This window comes from Pipra filicauda, unplaced genomic scaffold, assembly GCF_003945595.2.
Source record: "Pipra filicauda isolate LSUMZ 115617 unplaced genomic scaffold, ASM394559v2 scaffold71_size5581439_pilon, whole genome shotgun sequence".
Lineage (NCBI taxonomy): Eukaryota > Metazoa > Chordata > Aves > Passeriformes > Pipridae > Pipra > Pipra filicauda.
In genome coordinates, this window is record NW_024104887.1 from 2,934,936 (window position 1) to 2,958,070 (window position 23,135).

A 23,135-nucleotide genomic window follows, 5' to 3' on the forward strand; every position below is an offset into this window, starting at 1 on the left:
GTGAACTGTAACACCAATTTAAAAAGAAATCACTGATATTTTCCTTAAGGCTTTTTGCAGTTCCAGACAAAGCACTTGTACTGCTTCAGCACTGGATTCACACCAGTATTATTTTTCCAGGCATTAAATTGTGTCACAGCCTTTACACTCCCAGCCCAGTTGGGGAGGGCAGCAATCCTCGCTGCGACTGGCTAATTCCTGTTCTACAAATAACTTTCTGTCTGCTATTTAAACTGCGTCCTTTTTCCAGTGATAACTTAAAGGCACTGGCTTACCAGGAAATTCATGGAGATTTATCTCTTTCTGGCCTGTTAGAGGAAGCTCCCCCTCCATCCCACCCCACTCTCTCTGGTAATGAACTTTCTATTCATCACAGCTGTGGTGGTACCCACAGCTTCCAAAGCTTAAAGGCACAGGGCTGTTTGGATCTCCCTTCCCTTGTACATTAATTCTCTCACCCCCATGAAAGGGCAGCTTCTGTCTTTTAATCATTATATATATAAAAAAAAAAATTCCTGCCTGGCCCAGCATCTGATCTCTGTGTTCCTGCTGAAGCAGCTGACCAAACACCGAGCTTGCTCGTATATTTTGCAAAAAAAAATTTATGTTCCTCAGGTCAACAGGCACATCAAGCTATCATTTAACCTGAAAGGGACAGTAACAAATGGCAGCATTTCCCCAGATAAGGACTCAAGGAGGTATTGCCATGCTCGACCTGAAATACCTGAGTTAGCGTTTCTGCTGTCTAATCAGTGCAGTTGGACAGAGGCTGAATCAGTTGCAGAGGCTGAATCGGAGGAGAGATGGGCTTAAGTGCCACAAAATGCCTATTCAAGGACCTCTCTCTCCTCAGTCACTGAAGAGAAGTCCTGCAGAGATAACCCTCCTTGAATATACACTAGCTCTAAGTGAACAAAGTCAAGTCCATACATGGGAATCCCCCAGGTTACATAACTCTAACAAAAACTCCCAGATTTGTATGTCAGAAAACTCTTATTTCAAATGCCTTCCCCATGTGTGCTTCAAGGATCCACATGCTGGCTCCTTCCTATGGTTTTCCAAAGTCTCGAGTTTGGAAAAGGCAGCATTAAGGTGCCAAACATTCCTTCACAAGCTGTGAATCCACGTCCTGCTTTCAGCCAGGTCATCAGAGCTGTGGGACTTGGAGTCTTTTCTGGTGCAAGCCATGGGCTTCCCTTTAGGAATCCAAGTGGATTTGCTCTTGCACAGAAACCAGCTTTGTTGGTTTTCCCCATTCCTAGTGGGAAATCCATTCTCCTCAGATTATCATAGGATGACTTAGATGTGGCTGTCTTGGCTCACACACAACATTTTGCTGGTGACCACCTGAGTTTAAACTGAGACACTTTCTCTGTACTGTTGCCTACAGGCAGGTTAAAGACCAGTGCTCTGGAGTGCAGTTAAAAACATGTCCAACATGAATTATCACTGATAAAATCAGGAGACATTTCAAGGATGACAAGGGAGAAGGAAAAGGAGGAGGATGAGACCATCCTAGGGTGAGATATTGTTCAATATTAACAATTTGGAGGACAAAACAGAGAACACACAAAATTTGTGGATGATGGACAGTAAGCTGAGGCAACTTGTGTGGAGTTGGGAGGACAGGGATAGAATTTCAAACAGCCTTAAAATTGAAGGGAAGATATAAAGTCAACGAGAAGGAATTAAAGATCAGTTACATGTTAGAAGAAAGACACCAGTAAAATTCAGAGAGTAATTGGTCAGGCTGTAGTTCCTCAGGAAGGGATCCGAGGTTCAAAGGGCAGCACAGATTGATCACATGTCAACCCACTGAAAGGCCAGTGTCACCAGGGCTGTGCTAACAGCTCTGACATGTGTAACATCACAGCACCACAGGGGTTTTGAAGTGGGAAGGCACCACAGGAGACAGTCGAGACCAAAGCTCCTGCTCAGAGCAGCATCGGCACAGCGAGTTTCCCAGGACCATATCCAGCTGGGTGTGGGATATCTCCAGCAATGGAGACTCCACAACTTATGTGGCCACCCTGTTCTGATATTTGATCACCATCACAGTCAGAAAGGTTTAAATGGACTTTCCTGTATTTCAATCCTGTCAATGGACACCACTGGGAAGAGCATGGATTTGTTGTCCTCAGTCCATCACCCAGGTCGTTAATGAAAATGTTACATAGTTTTGGCATTGTTTTCAAATAGAAAACAGGCACTCCAGACCATCTACACCTTGTTAACATCAGTGAAAATTCAAGGTATGTCCTTAGATAACCTGTGCTGGCACATTACCAAAGAGGCAGAGGGAATCAGATCTGAGGAAGTTTCTGGGATAGACAGAAGTTACAGGGGGATCAGAAGCAAGCAGTTATTAAGAAAGAGAGGTTTGGAATAAACTTTTACCCACATTGCCTAGAAATATACATTCAGTGCTGCTGCACCACAGGGGGGATTGATTTGTTTGGTTGTTTTACAGACAACCCACCTCTGAAATAATTATTCCATTCTTGCTGGTGCTGGCATTTTGTGTCCAAGTTGGCATACCGTGTTTCAAAACAAAATATGCACAAATTTAAGGTAATCCTAAAGAGAGCAAGAAGAATTAGTAGAGGAGAAAAGGTCACTGAGAGGAAAAGTTGGAAAAAGAATGCTGAAAAAAAGAAAACAAACCAGGCTTCCACTGTGCTCACGTCATTACAAAGAGGATGCAAAGGATGAAATTGGCTTAATTTGCAGACAGAAAGATTTAGGTTGGATGGGGGGGAAGCATAAATCTAAGGCTAGCTTTGGACTTGAGGCTACCTAGAAAGTTTAGACAGGTCAGACAAACATTTCTAACAACAATCCTGCCTCTAAGCAGAACAACAAGCTGGGGGAACTCATGAGAACCTTTCCCTGCCTTTTATGACAGTGTATTTCAAAGGCTACTCTGCCCTTTCACGAGGTTTCAGGAAGGTTTACAGGATTAAACATTTAAGAGTTAATAAAACACATTATCAATTCTACACTGTTTCCTTGGTTTTTTTCCCATCCAAACAGGAATTGTTTGTGAAAGGGCTGACACTGAAGAGCAACTGTCAGAGTTCATGTGAGTTCAGTCCCCATCTGATCATTTTAATGATGCTTGGTGAGAATCTGTTCTGTGGAATTAATCTCAGCTCTTTGTTCCCTTCCCTTATTTGAATCTGCACCCAAACCCTACCAGCACAGCCCTATGTCCCCAGGTGAAAATGGAGATTGAAATGAAATTGGGATTGATACAGGTTTGTTCTAAGAATCTTTAATATTTTCATTATATTTATATGAGCATGATAAGATGTTCCTCCCTTACAGAATGGGAGTGTTACAGCTCCAGACTCTCTTGCATGATGGTTCAAGGTGCAGAAATCCAAAGGAGCACAAGCTTGGTGGTGTAGCCCAACCCAAAGATCTCTTCAAGCAATCTGTAACAGGCACCTCAGCTGCACTGCCCTGGAAGTGCCAAAAATCTGGATTTTGAACAAAGACAAAAATGCAGCAGCAGGGAAGGAGCAGAAGTACAAAAAGCCTGAAGGCAGGTAGAGTCAGATGGAACCTGGGGCTTTGCATAGCCCAGGAACCACTTCAGAGTGCTGTGGCAGCTCTGGGTGCTTGAGAGCACTCTGGTGGTGCATCAGTGTTTGGTGGCTGCTGGAGGGCATCACAGCTGCACCCTGCTTTGGTCCCATCAGGAACTGGAGGGAATTTGGACTGAATTTCAAGCAGAGCCTCTGGTTGAGCTTCCTCCAAAAAAAGCTACCCAGGTTTTAAGTAGGGACAATCAAGTAATTTGCTTCAAAATTGCTTTGAAACAAACCACTCATTGTGATAAAGTCTGGCTTGGCCTAATCTACACTGAGGTGGTCTTATTTTCCATCCTGCCCACAGCTCCATGCCCCTGCCCCTCTGCAGGTGTTAGGGAGCAGCTGTTCCCTAAGGAACAGGGAGCCTGCAACAGGGCATGGAAATGTGGGCACCAGGACAGTGACCTCACCAACGTCCAAACAAGGCAAACCCAAAGGGGGTAATCAGCTCCAGGAGCCCAAAAAGGAAATTTAGAGGGCAATGAGGTTTCTTCTCAGTCAGCACCTGCTGGGTGTGCATGAGCTCTGGTGCTGGCCAGGGGGAGAGAGTGGGTGCAGCCAGGGGAGGGGGAAGAGTGTGGGACTGCTCAGACCAGACTCCCACCAGCCTGAGATGTCACAGAGCTGCACTGGAAGAAGTCAAGTAACAGTTACAGGTGAAAAAGGACCCATCAAAAACTGTGCATGCTTCGATGGAAAAATGTGACCTCATCTTTCAAGAGCATTATCCTCAAAGTTTTTGCCTACCAGCTTGCATGAGGAAAAGTAAATCTCTCCAGATTAAAAGCGAGAGGTAAGCCTGTGTGCCATCTCATCTAGTCTTCAGTCTCATTCTGAAATCTTTAAACAGTGTAAAAACCATAAGCACTGTCTGACATCTGATGCCTAAGCGACTACAGCTCATATTAGTGGAACAGTCAGTACTCATTTGGCCAGGAATGTGATTGTGTGGAGCTCATACAAGGTAGCACTGGACTTTGCACACGTGTCTGTGCCAGAGAGGAGCATTTTCCAGACCCACCTCTCAAGAAATTTCCACATGAAGTCTGTAAAAGAAACATCCATTTTGCAGCCCTCTCCCCTCAGCAGCAGTTCTTTGCTGAGAAGAGCTGTCACTCGTGTGGGTCTGCGTAAGAGCCTAAAGCAGAAGCTCATAAATCATCTTTTCTACCTCCATGACCTCCAGCTGCTGATCTACAACCCTGTCCCACCAGCAGTGGTCATGGACCTGTGAATAAAAACACTCTGGGGAGAAAAGAGGCATTGTGTGAAACAGGGATAAGAACTGGCTTGTGGAGGAAAGCTCAGCTCCTGAGCCTTGGGGTAGAAGAAGAGGTCATGTGGACTCTTGCATGGCATGAAGTTTTCTGAGTCTGCAAAGCCCAGTCAAGCTGCACATGGTGTTGGGAGGGACAGGTCTGTTTGATTATTCATTTCTTCAAATGTTCCAGGAACATGTGGCAAGAAGTGCTAAAGCCCTCTCCACATCTCCAGCAAGATTCGTGCAAGAAAAGGCTGAATTTTGCTTCTAGCTGTGTCCACTGATATTTTTAAGGGAGATAATTACAAGCAGATGCAACTGAGGATCAACTTGTTACATGAGAAAAATGTTGCTGGTGCAAGAACATGCACAGGGTCTCTGCACGTTGGGGTGAGATTTATTTTATGAACTTTCTGTCTGCTAAAAGCCTTCTCATTCCAGTTGTTCTGTATTCCTGACGTGCACTGAATGCAGGGGTTTGCTGGAACAACAGAAAATGCAGGTAGGGATGAAGGTCACATCCCTGAGTCATGCAGACATTAAGGCTTTTTCATGGAATTTCTGTCCCTCCTGGTGAGGGCAGAATTTGACGTGTTGCCCTCAAGTTCTCCTGCTGCAAAGGCTGAGATGGAAATAGAAAATAAAAACCTGTTGCTTCCTCTCAGTGTCTGTGGTGCCAGCAGCACTGATGCACAAGGAAAGCATTTTCATTAGCTGTTAAAACAGCAGAAGCTTGTTTTCCTTTGGCTGCAACGTCCTCCTGACTCCCACGCAGGAAGTGTTCATGCAATATTCCACACAAGGCAGAATATGTCCAATTCCTAGAAGTCTAAATACAAGAAACTGTAGCCCATTTTAGAAACTGGGCTGATCTTGGGTTATTGAAGTGAGAGGTAGTTTGCTTTCCTGTGTCACCCTGGGCCATGATTCCCAAATCCCTCTCTTTGGCCCTGGACTTGATGATCTTGGGTTAAACACGTGCTTCCAGTGTGTGCCTCACCTGTAAGATGAGGAGAATGGCCAAGGAGTGACAGACCAGGGGTTATTATTATTTCATGGACAACCTCTCACACACAATAGAGGAGCCTCTGAAGGGGGAAATTCATTATTCCTGGTTTCTAAGTGCACCCAGGTAAATTTTCCTATGAGGAAAATAGGCAATAATCCACTATTTCTGTTCTCTTTCACGAAAGCAAATGAGTGAAGTGGTTTGTAACACTGACCACATCACTGAGATGGAGAGGGCATATTGCATATTCACAAGAGCTTAAGATTGTTTTATTTACACTTTCATTGCTGGGGGCTGTGAAATGGAACATAATTCTATTTACCAGATATTCTTCCTGGTGCAATAAGTTAGAGGATTTCTCAATTAATACGTGGAACTTATGTATAAAAGACAAGAGGTTAAGCAACACTGCAGTGCCCAATGGACCATCTGGTGAACATTAGGTTTGTCAATAAATCAAAAAAGCACCGGTTCATCAACAAAATTCCATTTCAAACCACTGACAGGGAGAATAAAAAGGATGGGGGAAAAAACCCTCACAAAATGGGTATTTTGATATTTTAAAATTATTATTTTAAAATATTATAAAACCAGGAGCATTAAATAACTTTAATCTAATTTCAATTGTTTTATTGGTTCTCTTCTGATGACCACATGGCTTCACATACTGGATGTTCAGCCCTTTGTCTTGCACACAAAGGCATTATGAAATAACTTGGTGCAGCACCACAGGAGAAGCTCATCTCTCTGCTCTTAGTCTTTCTCCTCACCATGGGTGATAACATAACAAAGGTTCTTATAGTCCAGGTTACCAGAGACATCTGGAGGGAAAGCAGCAAACATCTGGTTGATCTGCCAAGCAAACAGGAGATAAGTGTTACAAAGGTAGGACTGTGGGACAGCAACATGTGCAGCTTTTCCTTTTCAACCCAGGTCAGCTCCCTGCTGCCCTGATCCATTAACCACTGTGGAAGATTTTTCCTTAGCTTCAGTAAAACTGAAATAGGAATTAGAACACAACTAGTTAATAAAGTCCTGCTCAAATCCCAACAAGATCCCTGTTGAAAAGAGCTCTCCCAGAAATCCAGGTAAGCCCTGGTCAAAACCAGTCCAGTTTGCTGTTCTGACTGGAACAGGCTGTCCAGTCTGTTCTTGCCACAAATCAACTCCACTCAATCTCCTCTTCTGAAAATAAAGTCCTTCTGAACTCCCCCCAGCCAGCAGAATCCATGTTCAGTCTCACACAAACCACAAAGTCAGTACCTCATTTCAGAAGTCATTTCAGATTTCAAACAAAATAACTCACAGAAATGGAAACCAGATCACAGTCCCCACCCAAACTCACTTGGGCTGCAGTAAATCCCTTGCCCAGCTCACCCTAGGAAAGAACAGCACGAGATAGGCCACGCTTAACTTGGATGGGAGTCCAAGGAATCTCTTTGACTTTGATTTAGCCATGGAGCTCTTCAGAAGAGAGGCTTTGAATTGTTACTAATTGCTAGAGCTGGCATCAACCTTCTCTCAGTCTGGATTTCAGCTGAATTCATGCATTTAAAGAGGGGCAAAGAGTGCTGAACAGGAGCTGGAGAGAGATTTCTGTTTTGAATAAAGCAGTTCCTTACCTCTTCTTGACTGAACCGGTCTGCCTGTGTCATCAGCATTTCTTTGATGCTGTTCAAATAAAATGAAATAACCTGATTAAAGGGTGATAATGGCACATGACAATTCAGATGGCAAGATCCTTCCTGAAGTTGCATGAAAGGAAATCTGTGTGACCGCATAAATTAGAGCTGTTAATCCTTACATGATATTGTAAGAGATTTTCTGTGGGCACCCATCAGTGTCAATGCCTCGCTCTGCCAACTTATTTCGCTTTTGTGACATTTTATGGAGGTTTAAAATTGTTTAAGGTTATTACTCTAATTGAAATACAGCAATTTTGTATGCTTATCTTAACCTAAAGTGGTAGGTTTTCTCACTTGCTGTTTAAAGTTCGGATCACTTAACAAAACCAAAAGAGAGAATATTTTCTGTAAAATCCAAGGATGAAAGGAACAGAGCATGAAATGAGAAAGAGGACTTGAAAGAGGACTCCAGCAGCTATTCCAAATCATCATCTGTGAATCCCTTTATTTGCATGCAGTCATTCCCAGAGGAGGCTGTGGAACTGCATGAGACCTGTTGTATTCCGTGGTGCAGCGTCTCGAGCTGGAGTTACAGCACTGGAACAAGGAGCTTATCCCACACACAATCTGCATCCCCTGCAATTACATCAAAGAGAATAGTTTGGGGGCTGACTCTCAGCTGATTTGCCTTCTGTTTTAAACCCATTGTGGGAAGGCAGTGGAGCATCTAATTTTTTTTACCTAAGTTTATAGGTGAACAGAAAAGCCTGGAAGATGATTTCTGTTTCTAGTCTAACCCCCTTAGATAAAATGTCTTTATATCCTACCCAGTTCCTCGTGTGCTGAGGGCAGCACATGCACCATGTGCTGCAACATCCACCACTATGAACTTGGTTACATCACACAAAACATCCCTTTCACTTGCACCAAGAATTACCCTTTCCTGTAAAAGAATTCCCTTTTTAATCTCACAGTTTGCATTCACGCTGCAGAGGCAGAGTTGTCTCCTTTTGTTACTACCAAAGGTATTTATACATCATCAGAAGTTTTTCTAGATCAGTAAAGCAAACTCGAAAGCTGTGATAACAGCTGAGCAGTCTGTTGTACAAAAACAAAAGCTGAAGCAAATATAGAAATCTGGTTTGGTTTGTAGATTTGAAAAAAAAAAAAAAGGCTTCTTTTTTGAAGGTTTTGTTGTGGGAGAGTGAAAGCAATAGCTCTTCTGAAAGCAGCCCTTTTTGCTTTTTAAAGGGAGTATTTATTCCTCCTTCTTAAAGGGAATATTTAAAACTATTTGTAATAGAAATCATGCCTGAGCAGGAACACTTCCAGAGGAGCAAAATTCACCTACTGTGGATGCAGATGTTCAGATAACATAGTAAATCTCCCCTTTCTGCTCCCATACACTGTGCATCTCACGTGGGAAAAGTCACCCAGACAAAAGTGTGGTTTGGATGGCAAAGCTACAACAGCACTTCCTCAGAGCTCTGACTCATAGTTTTTTCCTTCTTGTTGATAGGAAGTGCTCATCTGGAAGCTCAGAAAGGGAAAACTGAAAAAAAAAGGTTCTGGGTAGTGAATAAGGATCTTACCCACAAGGACAAGTGTGAAAATATCTGTGCAAGTTTTGGGAAACACTCTGAAGTCACAGACAGAGCTTAAGCTGTTGTTTATATTTTTCCTGCATTACTTCACCATTCTCTTTACTTAGCAAAGTTTCCTCATCTCTCTTTGTCTCAAACTGCTGTTTGTGTTTTGGTCCCTCGGCCGTTCAGGGTGTGACTGCGTTTTTGAAGTCGAATTCTCAACTGATCAGTGGGTGCAAGAGTAGAGGCCTCGCTCTCCTCAGCACAAATTGATTATTGGATACCTGTGCAGGGGGGCAAACAGCATTAATAAATGTAAATGGGAAGTGTGATCCAGGGAGGAGCTTGGGGAATATAGAAGGAAGCGCTCAGAGCAATTTTGTCAGAAGTCACAAATAAGCTTCATCACAAACAGGACTGAATTAAAAAGAGATCTGGGCACTGCCTGTCTTCCATTCACATGCTTAAAGTATTTAGGGGAAAAGATCAAATATCTAATTATAATCTTCTGATGCACAGCCCAGTAGGCTCTGGCACACTCATCAGGAGGAAGGACTGAGTAAAGGATCTATGCACATTTTCCATTATTTATTTTATAGGGAAACAAACACTCACAATTTCCAAAGCCAGAAATTATGGACTTTTTTCTTAGCGTATCTTGCTTTCTTTATAAAGGCTATTTGCTTCTCAAAAACACTCCAAAATCATACCAAACCCAAAGTCTTCTGGGCAAAAGGAATATCCATGTGCCTTGGGGCAGGAGTCTAAATGCTATCTCTTGTCCTGGCTGACATCGGCTCCTTCCACAAATACCTTGTTGCAGTCTGATATTTTCAGAACCTTTTTTAAAATTATCTGTAAAATCTCCAGGACATTTTGGTTTTCCACTGGATTTGCCCTTTCTACAGGGGTGTCTTGGAGAAAAACAGGTGAGTTGAAAGAAGCAGAGCTCCACAGCTACGATGAGAGACATCACTGGCTCAGCCACAGGAACCTCCAAAGGTCCCGGGTCCATTTTCCTGGTCCAAGTGGGAACAGTTTTGTTGGCACCTGCACTGGGCAGAGTTGGTGTTGGCCTGACTCACTTTGTCCCATGAATGGCATTTGGGACTGAATCATCCAACCTTTCCAAGCACTGTGCCAGCTCACACCAGCTGAGAATGCGACCGAAAGCATTTTCTCTTTTTGACATCATGCTCTAGGAAGGGTTTTATGTGGGGGATAATGATGCAGGCAAACAAAGTCCGTCAGTGGATTTGGAAGTACGTTACAAACTCCTGGAGCTTCTGGAAAGGTTTGAAGGCTCCATCCCAGCTACCATCAGATGGACTAAGTGAGTCATTTCCAGACTAGAGGTGAAAACACGCAGAGGGAAGAGACATAAAAATCCCCAGAAGGATGTTAACTCCATGAACATAAAAAGAAGTTCTGATTAAAAGGTCAACATGGCGGGTTTTGGAGAGAAACATTCCAGGATTTTTTAATATGGAGAAATATTATTTATTAACATTAACAGTCATATTGAAACGGCTGCGTGAGCCAACAGAAAAATTATTTCAAAACCTTCAAATGTCTAAATTTTGGAAGCATATGAATAGAAGTTAAACCTCAAAGACATTCACGGAATTGATTTAATGATTTGTTCTGTAATGATCAACATTACCCTCGGGTCTAATAAGTAAACATTATGCTCTGTTGTGGTGATGAACTAAAACAATTGTCTAATGTTAGCGGTGCAGTGGGGGTGGGGACAAGGTTGACCTTTTCCATCAAGGAAAAATAAAAGTATTTCTCTCTCATCTTCATTTTGGAGTGGGATGCTGCATTCCTGATTTGCCCCAAACTCCAACTGGCTTCCAGCATCCAAGGAATGTAGAGCTGGACAGAGGGTGGCAAGCTGCAGATTTTGTATGCAGGATATTGTTACAGATAGTGGTGGGAAATATAACATTTCATGGGGTTTGTAGTATCAGAAGTTCATATTTCACAGCTGTGATTTCACTGCCCTGTGATCTGCCCTAGCTGGCAACAGGCTACATTTATTCTAGTTGTTTGATATGATATGATCCTCTGACTGTTCTTCCCAAGTTGCTTGGATAATGTTAACCCCAAAACCATCAGGACAACTGTTAGCCCTCTGTTCCTTCTGACTGTTTGCTACATCCACTTGTGTTTTAATTAATTTGGAAGTTTTTAGTGAAAAAACTGCGTCCTTGCTTTTATTTTGCACGTTGCACACCATAGCACAGCTCTCACACCCACTGGGGGAGTGTCACAGAACAGCACATTGGGAAAGGAAAGAAATACTGTATGGGAATATTATAGTTTCAACTGACTTCCAGGAGACATCAATAATTGCAGATAATATCGTGGAAACCTCCATGGGATTCTACTCAGAGGTTATCACAACATTTGCAGAATTAATTGAGGCAAATACAGTTTTGTAACTCATGGTTCCCTAATAAATTTCCTATACATATCATGCTTTATAAAATCTCCCTGAAATGGCTGCTGCAAAAAAGTGTAGACCCCAAATTCACCACAAAATTTAACCATATGCATAAATCTGGGTACATAAAGCATTTCTCTGGAGCCATAGGTCAGACCTCCCCACGCACTGCCCTGATTTGATATCATTTATAGCATTTATCTCACTTACCTGAAGTCCTGTTCTGGCAGTGCAATGAGGGTTTACATTTGTGCAATTAGCACTTAAAGTCCTTTTACACTGCTTTGTTGGGGCAACAGGTTATGAATACAAATCAGGCCCTGCCTCCTTATTTTAAAAATAGCCATATTGACAATAATTGCCAGATTATTAATAGTATTATTAGGTTTGGCTCCCACCATCCTAGTGGAATTTTACAGCAAGTTATCATCTGGAGGCAGAAGGCTCAAATGATAAACACATAAAAAGGAAAATGTCCTGCACTAAAACCATGTCACAGAGTTAATTAAATTGATCACTTTTTTAAGGGGGGAGTAGCTTCCCATTTGAGTCAAGCACTCCAAGAGTTAGGCACCAGACATTGGTTTTAATTTGACATATGGAGTTAATCTACAAAGAGTCATGTGTTGATTTATACCCAGACCTTCAAAAAAAGGCTATCTAATGGCCTACATGTGATTATATTTCCGTTGCCTCTTGCAGGGTCTGAAGACAATAACATCTCTTTTTGGTATACAAATACATTCATACAATAGTCCAGTCTTTTAACTCCAGCTTACAAAGCTAAATGTTCCTTTGCCTGACAGTTCCTCTGTCTCTTAAAACACCATGAAAAATACAGCTTTTAAGCAGTTCTCTAATATGGTGCAATTATTAGGATTGTTGTTATTCTTTCAAAGGATCTGAAATAAACTTACTAGTCTGCCTTTATGCGGCCTTTTCCTTCTGGGTCGAAAATCTTAAAAGCATTCAGAATGGTTTCTTCTGGGTCCGTGCCTAAAATTAATGAAATGTAATTTAAGAGCCTGGATGTATTTCTCTAGCTGCTGAACACTTGCTAAGTAATTGCATTCACTTGAAAACAGTGCAAAATGGAGAATTCTGCAGTTGTGGGTTTGAAGACAAAGGTTCCTTAAGTCGGCAGCATTTGTCATGTCAGATAAACAATAGAGGTGAATAGTTCAATGCTCAGAAGCTTAAAAATAATAACTCATATCTATTCTGTGTCTGCAGGAGAGAAAACTTCCAGGAACTGGTCTCCAATATCAGTACCCAGAGGATTAGTGGCTTTCAGAAACGAAAATATAACAAACTGTTTCCCTCACTGGCTTCCTTTAATCTTGTACAGCACGTTCCTTGTAAAAACACTTTTTGATGTTACTTGTTCTTCACTATATAGAGAAGAGGTTATTTGCCTCACTAAAGGAAATGGAGCTCATCATAAAATCCAAATGCCAATGGAAACAGGATGATCAATGTAAAATGGTGATCTGCACTTATTTCCCCCTAAACATCTCCTCATTAAGTGTAACTTGTAGAAATAGGGTGGTTTGAAGCACCAGACTATGGCTCCGAGGTTTTGCTTCTGCTCTTAGTTGGGCCACAGATTTTTGATATGACTTGAATATCCCTGTCCCTCTATTCCCAGCAGTAAAATGATAGTAATGGTCTTCCTTTTCTTCCCTCTGTTTGGACTGGAAAAAATTTGTATCAGGGACTCGCTTTCACAGCGCCTTAATCTTGGCTGGGGCTTGTGACTGTGCTGTAATGCTGCAGATTCTCAGTACACTCAGAGTCTCAACCCACTCCAAAGAATACACTGTATGCTCTGTTTCTGACTATTCCACAATATTTCAAAATATTATGGTATTTATATACAACACAAATCTTTGCAGCTGTAGGAAACCAAAGTTACAAGCAGGCAAACTGACCCCGTGGACAAATGAAGCTACTTGGGAAACTGAAATACCGAAAGAGCGATTAAAAAAGGATATAACACAAAGAATTGCAGATTCAAAGTTCGTTTCAAAGTTTGGCAGAGATAGAACCCAGCCAAGGTTCCCTGCTCTAGTGGCTGCATAGCCTCCTGATGCCTTCCTAGTAGTCTTTGTTCAGATTTCCCCAGGATTGGTGCTCTCCTGGTGCATGGAACAGCAACAAACCTGGGGCTATCCGGCCTCCTCCTTGTCCCGCACTGGCCGTGTGTATTTTTTTGGCCAAGCTGTAGGCAGTGCATTCAAACTGCAATGAATCTGTGATCAATACAAAGAGCATTGGTGTTTAATGAATGTTTTAATTGTCCCACGATGAGAAACGTCCCCCAGCTCCGAGGAGAGCTCTGCATTTTAACTGCTCACCACTGTAGGGGGGATTTTTTTTCCCTCACTGTGTTTTACATTTTCTCCTCTGTCATATCCTTGGACTTTGGCTTTGAAGAGAAGCAATGCAGCAGGCATTCTTTATTGATTAGCTGGTAAATAAAGTGGTTTCTTTGATGTGCGGCATCTCTGTTTTCTGTACAAATTGTATTATTCTGACTCCCTGTAGAAACAGCTCCATGTGGTTGGCATTAACATAAACCGAGTTTTGTTAGCTGTTCATCTGGCATCATAATCTCAACATACAAAGCTAAAGCTCATCCTGAAAATCCCAGCTTCCCCTTTATGACAGAAATCAATTATAGCACAACAAATTTTACTTAGAAAGCACCTTTCACCAAATTCTCTGAGTGGTACTTAGCTAATAAAGAGTGTTGCAAAATTGCCATATCCACTTCCTCTAGCCCTTTCTCCCTTTCTAATTGCACTACAAAGGCTCTTCATCCCAATTAGTTTTGATTGGGAATGTGCAGTCTTTTGGCTGTGCTTCCTTTGCATGACAAACCCAACTAGAAGGGCATGACAAGCACAGCTGTGATTTTCCCTTCACCAAATGGAAATTAAAAAACCCCTCCTCCCCTGCAAGTAGCCAACAGGAAACCTGCAGACAAGAGGGTTATGCTTTGCCATTCACCTTCCTGTGCTGGCTCTGCTTTTAGGCTACACAATTGGCAGGGCCGGAGGCTTTGCCAGCTTCAGCAACTGTAAGGGACAAGAGGGAAAGGAAGAAGAGCTCATTTCCATGCTCTCTGTGAGCATCCCAAATGGAATGGGCAGCAGGGCACCCCACAACAAATAGTCACATATCCCAGAAGGAAAACTGTGGAGGAGGGCACTGCCAGATGACACCTGGAATGTAAAGGTGGAGGTACCACATTTATCAAGACAGAGTGATGTCTGGGTGATAAAATCCCCTCCTCTGTGTCCATCTGCAGCCTCCTCCATCCCCTCTCCTGCTTCTCTTTAGCAGGAGTGTATTTCTTCAAGGACTAACTACGTGAATTCTTTCTTTCAGACCTCTCTATTTTCTACTCCAAGCACAGAAAGCCCTTCACTGGAATTGTGTTCAGCAATGGAGAGCCAGAATCCGGGAACAATACAACGAATGCTTTTAAGAAGACAGTATAGGATTTTTCCATTTTTCTGTTCATTAGTTATTTTAACAAACTTCTGGAATGTATTTGGCTAAGACCAGCCTTGCTTTGAAGGTCAAGGCTTTCACCTTTCTCTAATGCATGTTGGAAGATGATGGTTTCTCTTGGCTTCACTCCCCCCTTGCAGTTTCTAGCCATGAGCAGGAAGAGATGACTAAATTACCAGCTCACACAACAAATTTAGTACCCATATTTTCTGAACCACCCCCAGTGATCTCTATATATTCTGCAGCAATGGGTAAAATCCCTCTCCCTTACCCTTGCAAATCCACTGAGATTTAATTATTTCATTAAGTGAAGTCTTCATCTAATGGCAAAATCACTATTGACTTCAAGTGACACCAAGGCTGGGCCACTGGGTTACAACTAACACAGAAAACAGGGAAGCCCACGTTCCTCTTCATGCCCTGCAACTGCAAGGAGGACGCAGAGATCATGTTTGCTTAGTGAGCCAAAGAAGTGTAAAAAGGGGCTTTTCTCTAGAAATACAGAAAATACTTTAAAAGCAGCTAACACTGCGAGGAACTGACTCCAGCCTAGGAAGCTGCTGATGGTGAGGAACTCCCCTCCCCGTGCTCCAGGCTGCTGGGGTTTCATTGCTTTCTGGACCTCAGCTTAGCACTTTCATGTGAGCTTGTGTAAGCTGAATCACACCTTTGAACTGTCCTCTGGACCGGCCCTCAGCCTTTCATACTTGAGCTCTGCCTGCAAAGGTGGAGATCACTCCCTGCCTTTGAGCACTGCTCTGTGGGTACATGATTATAATTTGCAAGGTGCTGAGATATTTCAGTGCCGAGGAGCTTTGACAGATACCTCTCCAATCCCCCAGAGGTGCTTACCTTTCAGCTTTTCCCCAAACATAGTAAGGAAGACAGTGAAGTTAATAGGACCTGGCGCCTCCTTCACCATGTCTTCAAGCTCTTCATTCTTGACATTCAGACGACCTGCAGCAGAGATCATTTTTCATAATAAATCACAAATTGTGTTTCAAAAAACGATTCCCATTCATCTCCTCCCACTGGGGAGCTCAGGGCTCTGTGCAACTTTGCTAATAACGTGGCAGAACACAACTCCCAAGCACCCCAGTGGAAAAGGAATCGGCAGAGCTGACTCTGAGATCAAAGGGTGACTGAAGCAGCAAGGAGGATAAATAACACAGACATGGGCAGCAGTGGACGAGGGAAGGGGCATTAACAAATAAACTCCTGGTTTGTTCTGTTTTGTTTTGTTTTACCTCAGGTGAAATATGGGCCCCACTGATGTTAATATAGCAGAGATCAAAGTGATGAAGTGAATCCAAGGTCTCAGTCTTTGCCCTCCTGTGCATTGAGACACCTCACTGAGCAGAGGGCAGATGATGAGTTGAGTAGTCCTATTCCCTCTCCATCCTTGTGCAGTCCACTGATGAGAATTTAGACCCTGGCAACCCGTCTCAAATTGAGAGGTAATTTGCTGTGACTGTACTTTATAGTTGTTGAAGGGCTTCACTGAACAGGAAAGACACCAGAACTTGGCCTTAAGAAATAAATATTTCAGGGCAACAGTAGCTACAGGCCAAAGTTTGCAAACCTCATTGTCACAATAAAGAGTTCAGGAGCTTCTGCTCCTTGCACTGACTCTGCTGGCGCCTGATTCCACCCTGGGGAGCACTAAAGATTCTTATCAAACTCGTTTTAATAAGATCCAGATGGCAAAATCCCAAATGCCTACATCACTGTTCAAGCCTCAGATGTTGCAACCAGGATACAACTCCAGGTTTGGGACCACGAGCATTTTAATTTTTCCTTTCCTTGGGAAGATTTGCTCTGATCTGCTTGATATTATCAGGACTGTGATGGGCATGGAATGGACAATACCCAATCTCATGACATGCACATTTCACCCCACGTGAAGCACAGAACCTCACATGAAGTCCTGCTTTTGTGTGGGCAGAGGGGCAGCCAGTCCATGGCAGCAGAGCTAATCAGTGGATATTCCATGGCTCCCAGATGAAAAAGTGCAGCCTGGGAAGCCTGGATTCAGAGGCAAATCAGAAATGCCTGGCATGGACCCCTGCTTGGGTGGGCTTGTTCTGAAATAGTTGCAGGGGAGGGATCAGACCTCTTCCCAAGGAGACTGCTCAGGAGACTTTCCAGCTGGAGCTCTGCAGTGAGACAGCAACTGCCATCAGGAGGAAGGTCAAACTGAACAGGTTCCCCTTTGCCTCCTGTGTATCTCATCACTTATCCCACTGTAACTCTAATACAGACCTTTCCTAGGTGTTTGAAACTGCATTTTTTTCAAGTATTGAACAATTTTAATTATTACAGTTTACCTAGTGCAGCAAACGTGTCTCTCAAGTCTGCTTTGTCAATAAAGCCATCCCTGTTCTGATCCATGATGGTGAAAGCCTGGGGGAAGAAAAAGGAACATGTATTGCCACCACCATTGCACAGGACAGTGCTGCAATCACACACACCAGGCCAGGGGGGTATGATATTCATCCTGTGAGAAGGAATATTTAACTTCCTTTGATTCCTCCACATCACACCACCTCATTGCACCCTCCTCACTTTCAACACATTACTGTATGTTGGCAAGGGGCTTAATTAAACCCACCCAAACTTCTTCTCACTAAATTACTGCTCAGTGCAGCGAGCAGCTGGGCTGGAGCCAATGCTGGCAGCTCCAGCCATTCAGGCCTTAACCCATAAAAGTTTGAATTAGGGAGACTTTAGTCAGGGAGGATTTAGGCAGTGCTTGCTCTGTGTGTTTGTACCTTCCCCATGCCTCGTTCTTTGTGCAGTTATGTTCTGTAAAACATTTCATTTCTGAAGATATCTCTCTGCTATCGACCTGAAGTCAATTCCTTCTGGGACTTAAAATGGCCCATCATACAGAGACAGCTGAATTTTCAGAAGCACAGAGAAATGCAGGTTCCATAGGATAATTTATTCAAAGTTTTTTCCCCTTTCCAATAAACTGTATCCTTGAGACAGTACTCCAACTGACCCTGATGTGCTGACCTTAGATACTCTTGTCAGGCAAAGTTTAACTTTTGATAGAAAAAGCCAGTTAATTTATTTTTATTTTCAGCCAACACAGACTTGATGTTCTCTGACCATTATTTACCAAGCCAGCTAAATGCCCATCTATCTGTTTACCTATTTGTGTGTCCCTCTATTTGCTGCCATCACACTTCTAATGTTTCATTGATTTGGAAAGATTTTAATGACCTGAAATTCCCCTGGTCATACCAGGCATGTCTCTGAAGCTGGTTATCTGTCTGACAGGCACATCAATAAGAGAGCGTATCTTTGCAATGACCAGGAATTATTCCCACTTCCATTATGATGAAAGACTGTGCTCTCCAGAGAATACAGCAACACTAACTTGCAGAGTTTTAAAATCTGCTGCTCTCCAGGGTGCATTTCTCTCCCTGGTTGTATTATATCAACAGATCCTTATGTAGTTTCACCTCCAGTTTCTTACAAAGCCCCACTGCTCACATTCCCGTTTGCCCAGGTGACTCCTTGCCACATCCATGTTCATAATCCTTCACTTACCTGCCAAACCACCCCCTTACAAAAAATTAACCCCAACACTTTAGGGAGGCTTTCCTTTCTCTGGGCAAGGCTTGCTTTGAATGGTGATCCCCCACAGTTTGGAAGCAAAACAGGAGAAATATGAAGAGCAGAGCAAAACCCAGCAAGCTCACAGAAGACAGGAAGAACATTAGATATTGTAATGGGTGAACTTTAAATAGCACAACAGCAGTGCTGAAACATTTGCTGGTGAGCTGCTTGAAATCTCTAGATAAAAATGTTCTGATCAAAACCAGCTTTTCAGAAATGCTTGTCCCAAATATGCAGTTTTTAGACACAACATGGTCTTGAGTTTTATGCCATTATTCTGCCACCATCCTCCTAGAAATGTTCCCAGGATTATCTGATTTAGAGAAGATCAAATATGGCATTCTGTTTGTTGGTCCTTCTTCAAACAGGAATCCTTGGAGAAAGTCAAATGGAGGTTCATAGGATGTGGAGAAGAGGTGGGAGAAGAGTGTTAAACATGTTTCTATTAACTGTGGAGAAATGATTAGTGGTTCCAATCCATTTAGCTGGGTCATGTTCCCAGTCCTTTGTGTGGGTTTTAGTCTTGTCCACTACTGAGTTTTCCTGGTGGGAATCCTCATGGAAAGTAAAGTTGAAGGACACATGCACAAAATGAAACAGTAGACATTTATCACGTCAGAAATGGCTTTGGAGATGGGAGTTAGAAAAAATGGGGGGAAAGCCAATAATTTAAAATGACAACCCAATCCAGACAGTGATGGTCTCACAGACATTCCAGAATGTCCACTCAGAAAAAGAACATAAACTTATCAAGCAGATTTTCTGTCTTTAATATGCTCCAGCTTTTATGCCAGCCTTTCAGATTTACCTTCTTACCTGTGCTCAAAGAATCTGCAGTGTGTGGAATACCAAATTCCTTGGGAGCTAAAAGGTGCTTTGTTAATCTCAACATGTTTTCATTTATTGGCATTTGTGGAGAAAGTCAGCTGAGGGCTTTTTGGTATTTTCATTTCTAGTTTGTGGGCACTATTAGAAGGACACAGAAGAATATTTTCTATTGCTGTTGTGGAACAGACCATGGATTAAAGCCCTGGTTCAATAAGGCATCTCCATTCAGGATAATACTTGAGCATGTAAGACTATTCTTATTTAAAATACCACTTTAACTGTGATGAAGTGTTTTCCTGAATCAGGTCTAAAGTGGATGAGATGGTAATTTTCCTTTATCTTGGAGCGGGGGTTTATTTTCAAATAAGTCTGGAGCTTGAAACAGGAGAGTGAGGGACAGAAGAAGGAAAGACAGAAGGAAAGAAAGAATGAAAGAACAAACAAACACACAAGGAAAATGATACACCAGCCAAGACCACAGGGATGATTCAGAAAACAACTGTGTGTTCTATTAAAGCAGATGGAGAACTGAATAAGGATTACAAACAAAGCCTATGTTCTTCATTAGCAATAACAGGAGACTGTAGAGAACAGCAGCACAGTGACCCACCTCTTTGAACTCCTGGATCTGGGTTTGTTCAAACATAGAGAACACATTGGAGCCACCTTCTATCTTCTTCTTTGCCTTTTTGGGAGCCTGTAATACGAATAAGAAGATCAAATATATATTCTTTTGTCTGTTAAGCACCCATGAAAACAAATTCCATCTTCAACAGAAAGTAAAATATATACAGTCAAGTAATACAAGAGGATTGTGCTTTGTTATAACAAGGTTTTTAATTCAATCTTACATATATACATAAACAGAATTGAAGAGATGTGTGTGTATATATATAATAAAAATTGCTCTCACTGAGGATTTTTATCACTCCCTGCTGGAGTGATATCACTCCCTCCTGGAGCCTGACAGCTCAGATAAACAAGGACACTGTCACTGTGCTGCCTTAAAAAGGTGAGAGACCCAAAGTGTGACTCAACATCAGGACTGGTGCACTGCCTGTCCCCCCAGGGAACTGCCTGTTCCTGGGGCAGAGTCACCTCCAGCTCATGCATTACAGACTATCTGATTCAGGACACTCCTCCCCTTCCACTCTGGCTTTCCAGAGCTCAGTGCTTCAGGAGCAGTGATGTAATCTTATGGTGCCACTTGGAGATATAAGGTAGAATTCCCAACCTGCTGTTCTCAAGAAATTCCAGCAGTTCAGGGAAGTGCCTACAGGTACTGCTTCTTCCCAGTTCCCATGCTGGGACCAGCATGAAGACTCAGTTCAGGAACTATAAAGGGAAATTATATCATTTCCTACTCACACAGAAATGTTTAGAAATCTGCTCTGTCTGGACCAACACTGACTGAACAGATTAATCCTTCCTGTGCAGGAACACCTTCTACACTTGAAACCTATATTCTTTTACCAGCCTATGACTCTATACCACATTACCTTAGTAGACCATGTTATTTTAATATTCCAGATAGTCATCTTAAATAAAAGGGCAGGACTGCTTTTATCATCACTCCGTAGTCTGGAGGCTGAGGCAGAGCAAGACTGGGGAAAGAGCTACAATGATATCTAAGAATCTAATGCTCCCTAAAAATCAGTCAGAACTAGACTTCATTAAATATCTTTGAATAAGGGCCCAACCACTTGACTAAGACAATACAGGTCTTGTTCTGCAGTAAAGAATAAAATCTATGATTTCTAAGGATTACAGAAATGTTTTAACCACAGCATTATCCTTACTTGGGGCAGGATAATGAGCTGCACTGCCTTCTGAGTTCCCTTCCAGACAGATTACTTTTTTCTTTATCATTTTTACTTTTAAACTTCATTATCATAGTCCCACCTGGTTCTCGTGTCACAGAAAATTAGTCTTACTTAGTTTGGGCTATTCTGCATGAAACAGAAGGCAACTTCTACTGTCTCCTTTCATCAAAATAAAAAAGCCTGTGAAAGTTCAGATTCAATACTGATTTCAAATATCCTGAGGAGCAGAGCAGCTCAAGGAAATATTCCCACTTGACTCTGTTTGAAGCACACATTGTCTGATCAATTTAATTTGCCAGGCAGATTTCTGCACTCAGCCACCCTGGTTTAGATCCCAGGATATGGATGGGGGGAAATTAGGGCAGTGGTAGGCACTCTTCCACATACCCACACTCCAGACCTGTCAAGCTCCAATTAGCTAATGCAGAGCACTAAAATCTGGAAATAGGAATGGAAATCAAATGAAAATTATATTTGCAAGAAGGATAAAAACAAGGATAGAATGCCACCACAAGCATGGAAAAAAGAAGTTAATAAGTGGAATGTTTAATGAATGTAGAAATATTGATTTTGGAATAAACAGATTCCCTCCTCCTCCTCCACATGAAATAAGTGTTATTTTTGAGCAGTCATAGGCAATCTTCCACATAACGTGAGGTGCCTGGTGGGGGTTTTCAACACTTCCAGATCGAATGGAAATATTAGGAACAACCCTCTGTATTTCCATGCATTTGTTCCCTGAGGTAAAGGGGAAGCAGATGTTCCCAGGGGAATGGATTTCAGGCCTCCGCGCTCTCCGAGGGGGCGGCTGAGCTGGTTCTTCTCCTGGGCTGTTGGTCTTGATGGAGACAAAACATGCTTTGCCCTTCTCACAGGCTGCTCTGCTGTGGCCAAAGGCAGCATCCATGTTCAGCATGATGAATATTCCCCAGAGCAGCAAACCATCTGTGTCTCTTTAATCTGTCACCACAGCGCAGGGCAGTGGGGTCCAGCTCCTGGAAGTGCCAAACACTGGCAATTCCTCCATTAGTCCTCAGTTTAATGGGTTCTCTGTGCTGTAAGGCTTTAAGGAAGGATTGTAGATGTAAGGAAGGATCAGAGAAACCCAAAAGCTGTGGCTCAATATCTATTAGAAACAGATCGGCAAGTCAAAAACCACCCAAAAGTTTCTTTACTTTAGTGAAGTCCTTTTCAAAGGAAAAAACTGGTTATACAGGGAACAATTACTGAAGTACCATAGAATCATAGTATGGCTTGGGCTGGGAGAAATCATCTAGTTCCAGCCTAGAAGAAATTCTAGAAGAAATTCATCCCAGCATATTTGTTCAGTGTTACTCTCTGGCTTATCATCTCCAGGGATGATAGAGGAGATCAGTGCCCATGCTGCTCAATCTATCTCCAGTTTTTCTGAAGCTCTGGGTGTGGATCTTATTTATGACCTGTTCACTTGTGGAATGGGGCTGAGACCACCAATATATTTCACAACAGCTGCTGGGTGGGAATGGCCTCCTACCAGCAGTGTCAAACTAAGCCTTTTAGCACAAAATATATAGAGCATCTGGGACTACCAGGTCCCAGTATTGTAGTTTATCTGCCCTGAAAGGCCAGAAAATTCATAATCACAGAAAGAAACTGCACCCTGATTTTGCACAAATGGTGGGTAGGCAGGTGCTATGAGGAGGAAGGCTGAGAGGTGGAGCAGGAATAGAATAGGGTACATATTCTAGGTACTCACTGTCTTTCTGGTGAGTAACTTGAATTAAAAGGCAGCTTTAAGAGAATAGAAATAGGTCTGACAATTCCAAACACTCC

General features: G+C 42.6%; 1 protein-coding gene across 6 annotated transcripts in view; it reads right to left on the minus strand.

Annotated features, from left to right (window-relative positions):
* Positions 1-6,163: 6,163 nt before the first annotated feature.
* The window catches only part of MYL10 (myosin light chain 10), an 88,442-nt gene continuing 71,470 nt past the window's right edge, over positions 6,164-23,135 (minus strand). For 5 of the 6 annotated variants that reach the window (XM_039389333.1, XM_039389332.1, XM_039389334.1 and 2 more), the window contains 6 exons: positions 20,111-20,197; positions 17,373-17,448; positions 15,898-16,002; positions 12,444-12,522; positions 7,489-7,537; positions 6,471-6,718 (listed from right to left, as the gene is read on the minus strand). In XM_039389333.1, coding sequence (XP_039245267.1) covers positions 6,620-6,718; positions 7,489-7,537; positions 12,444-12,522; positions 15,898-16,002; positions 17,373-17,448; positions 20,111-20,197 — 495 coding nt within the window. In that variant the 3' untranslated portion in view covers positions 6,471-6,619. Of the gene's footprint in view, positions 6,719-7,488; positions 7,538-12,443; positions 12,523-15,897; positions 16,003-17,372; positions 17,449-20,110; positions 20,198-23,135 lie in introns of all 6 variants that reach the window. The other variant, XM_027734339.2, reaches the window with a different exon arrangement.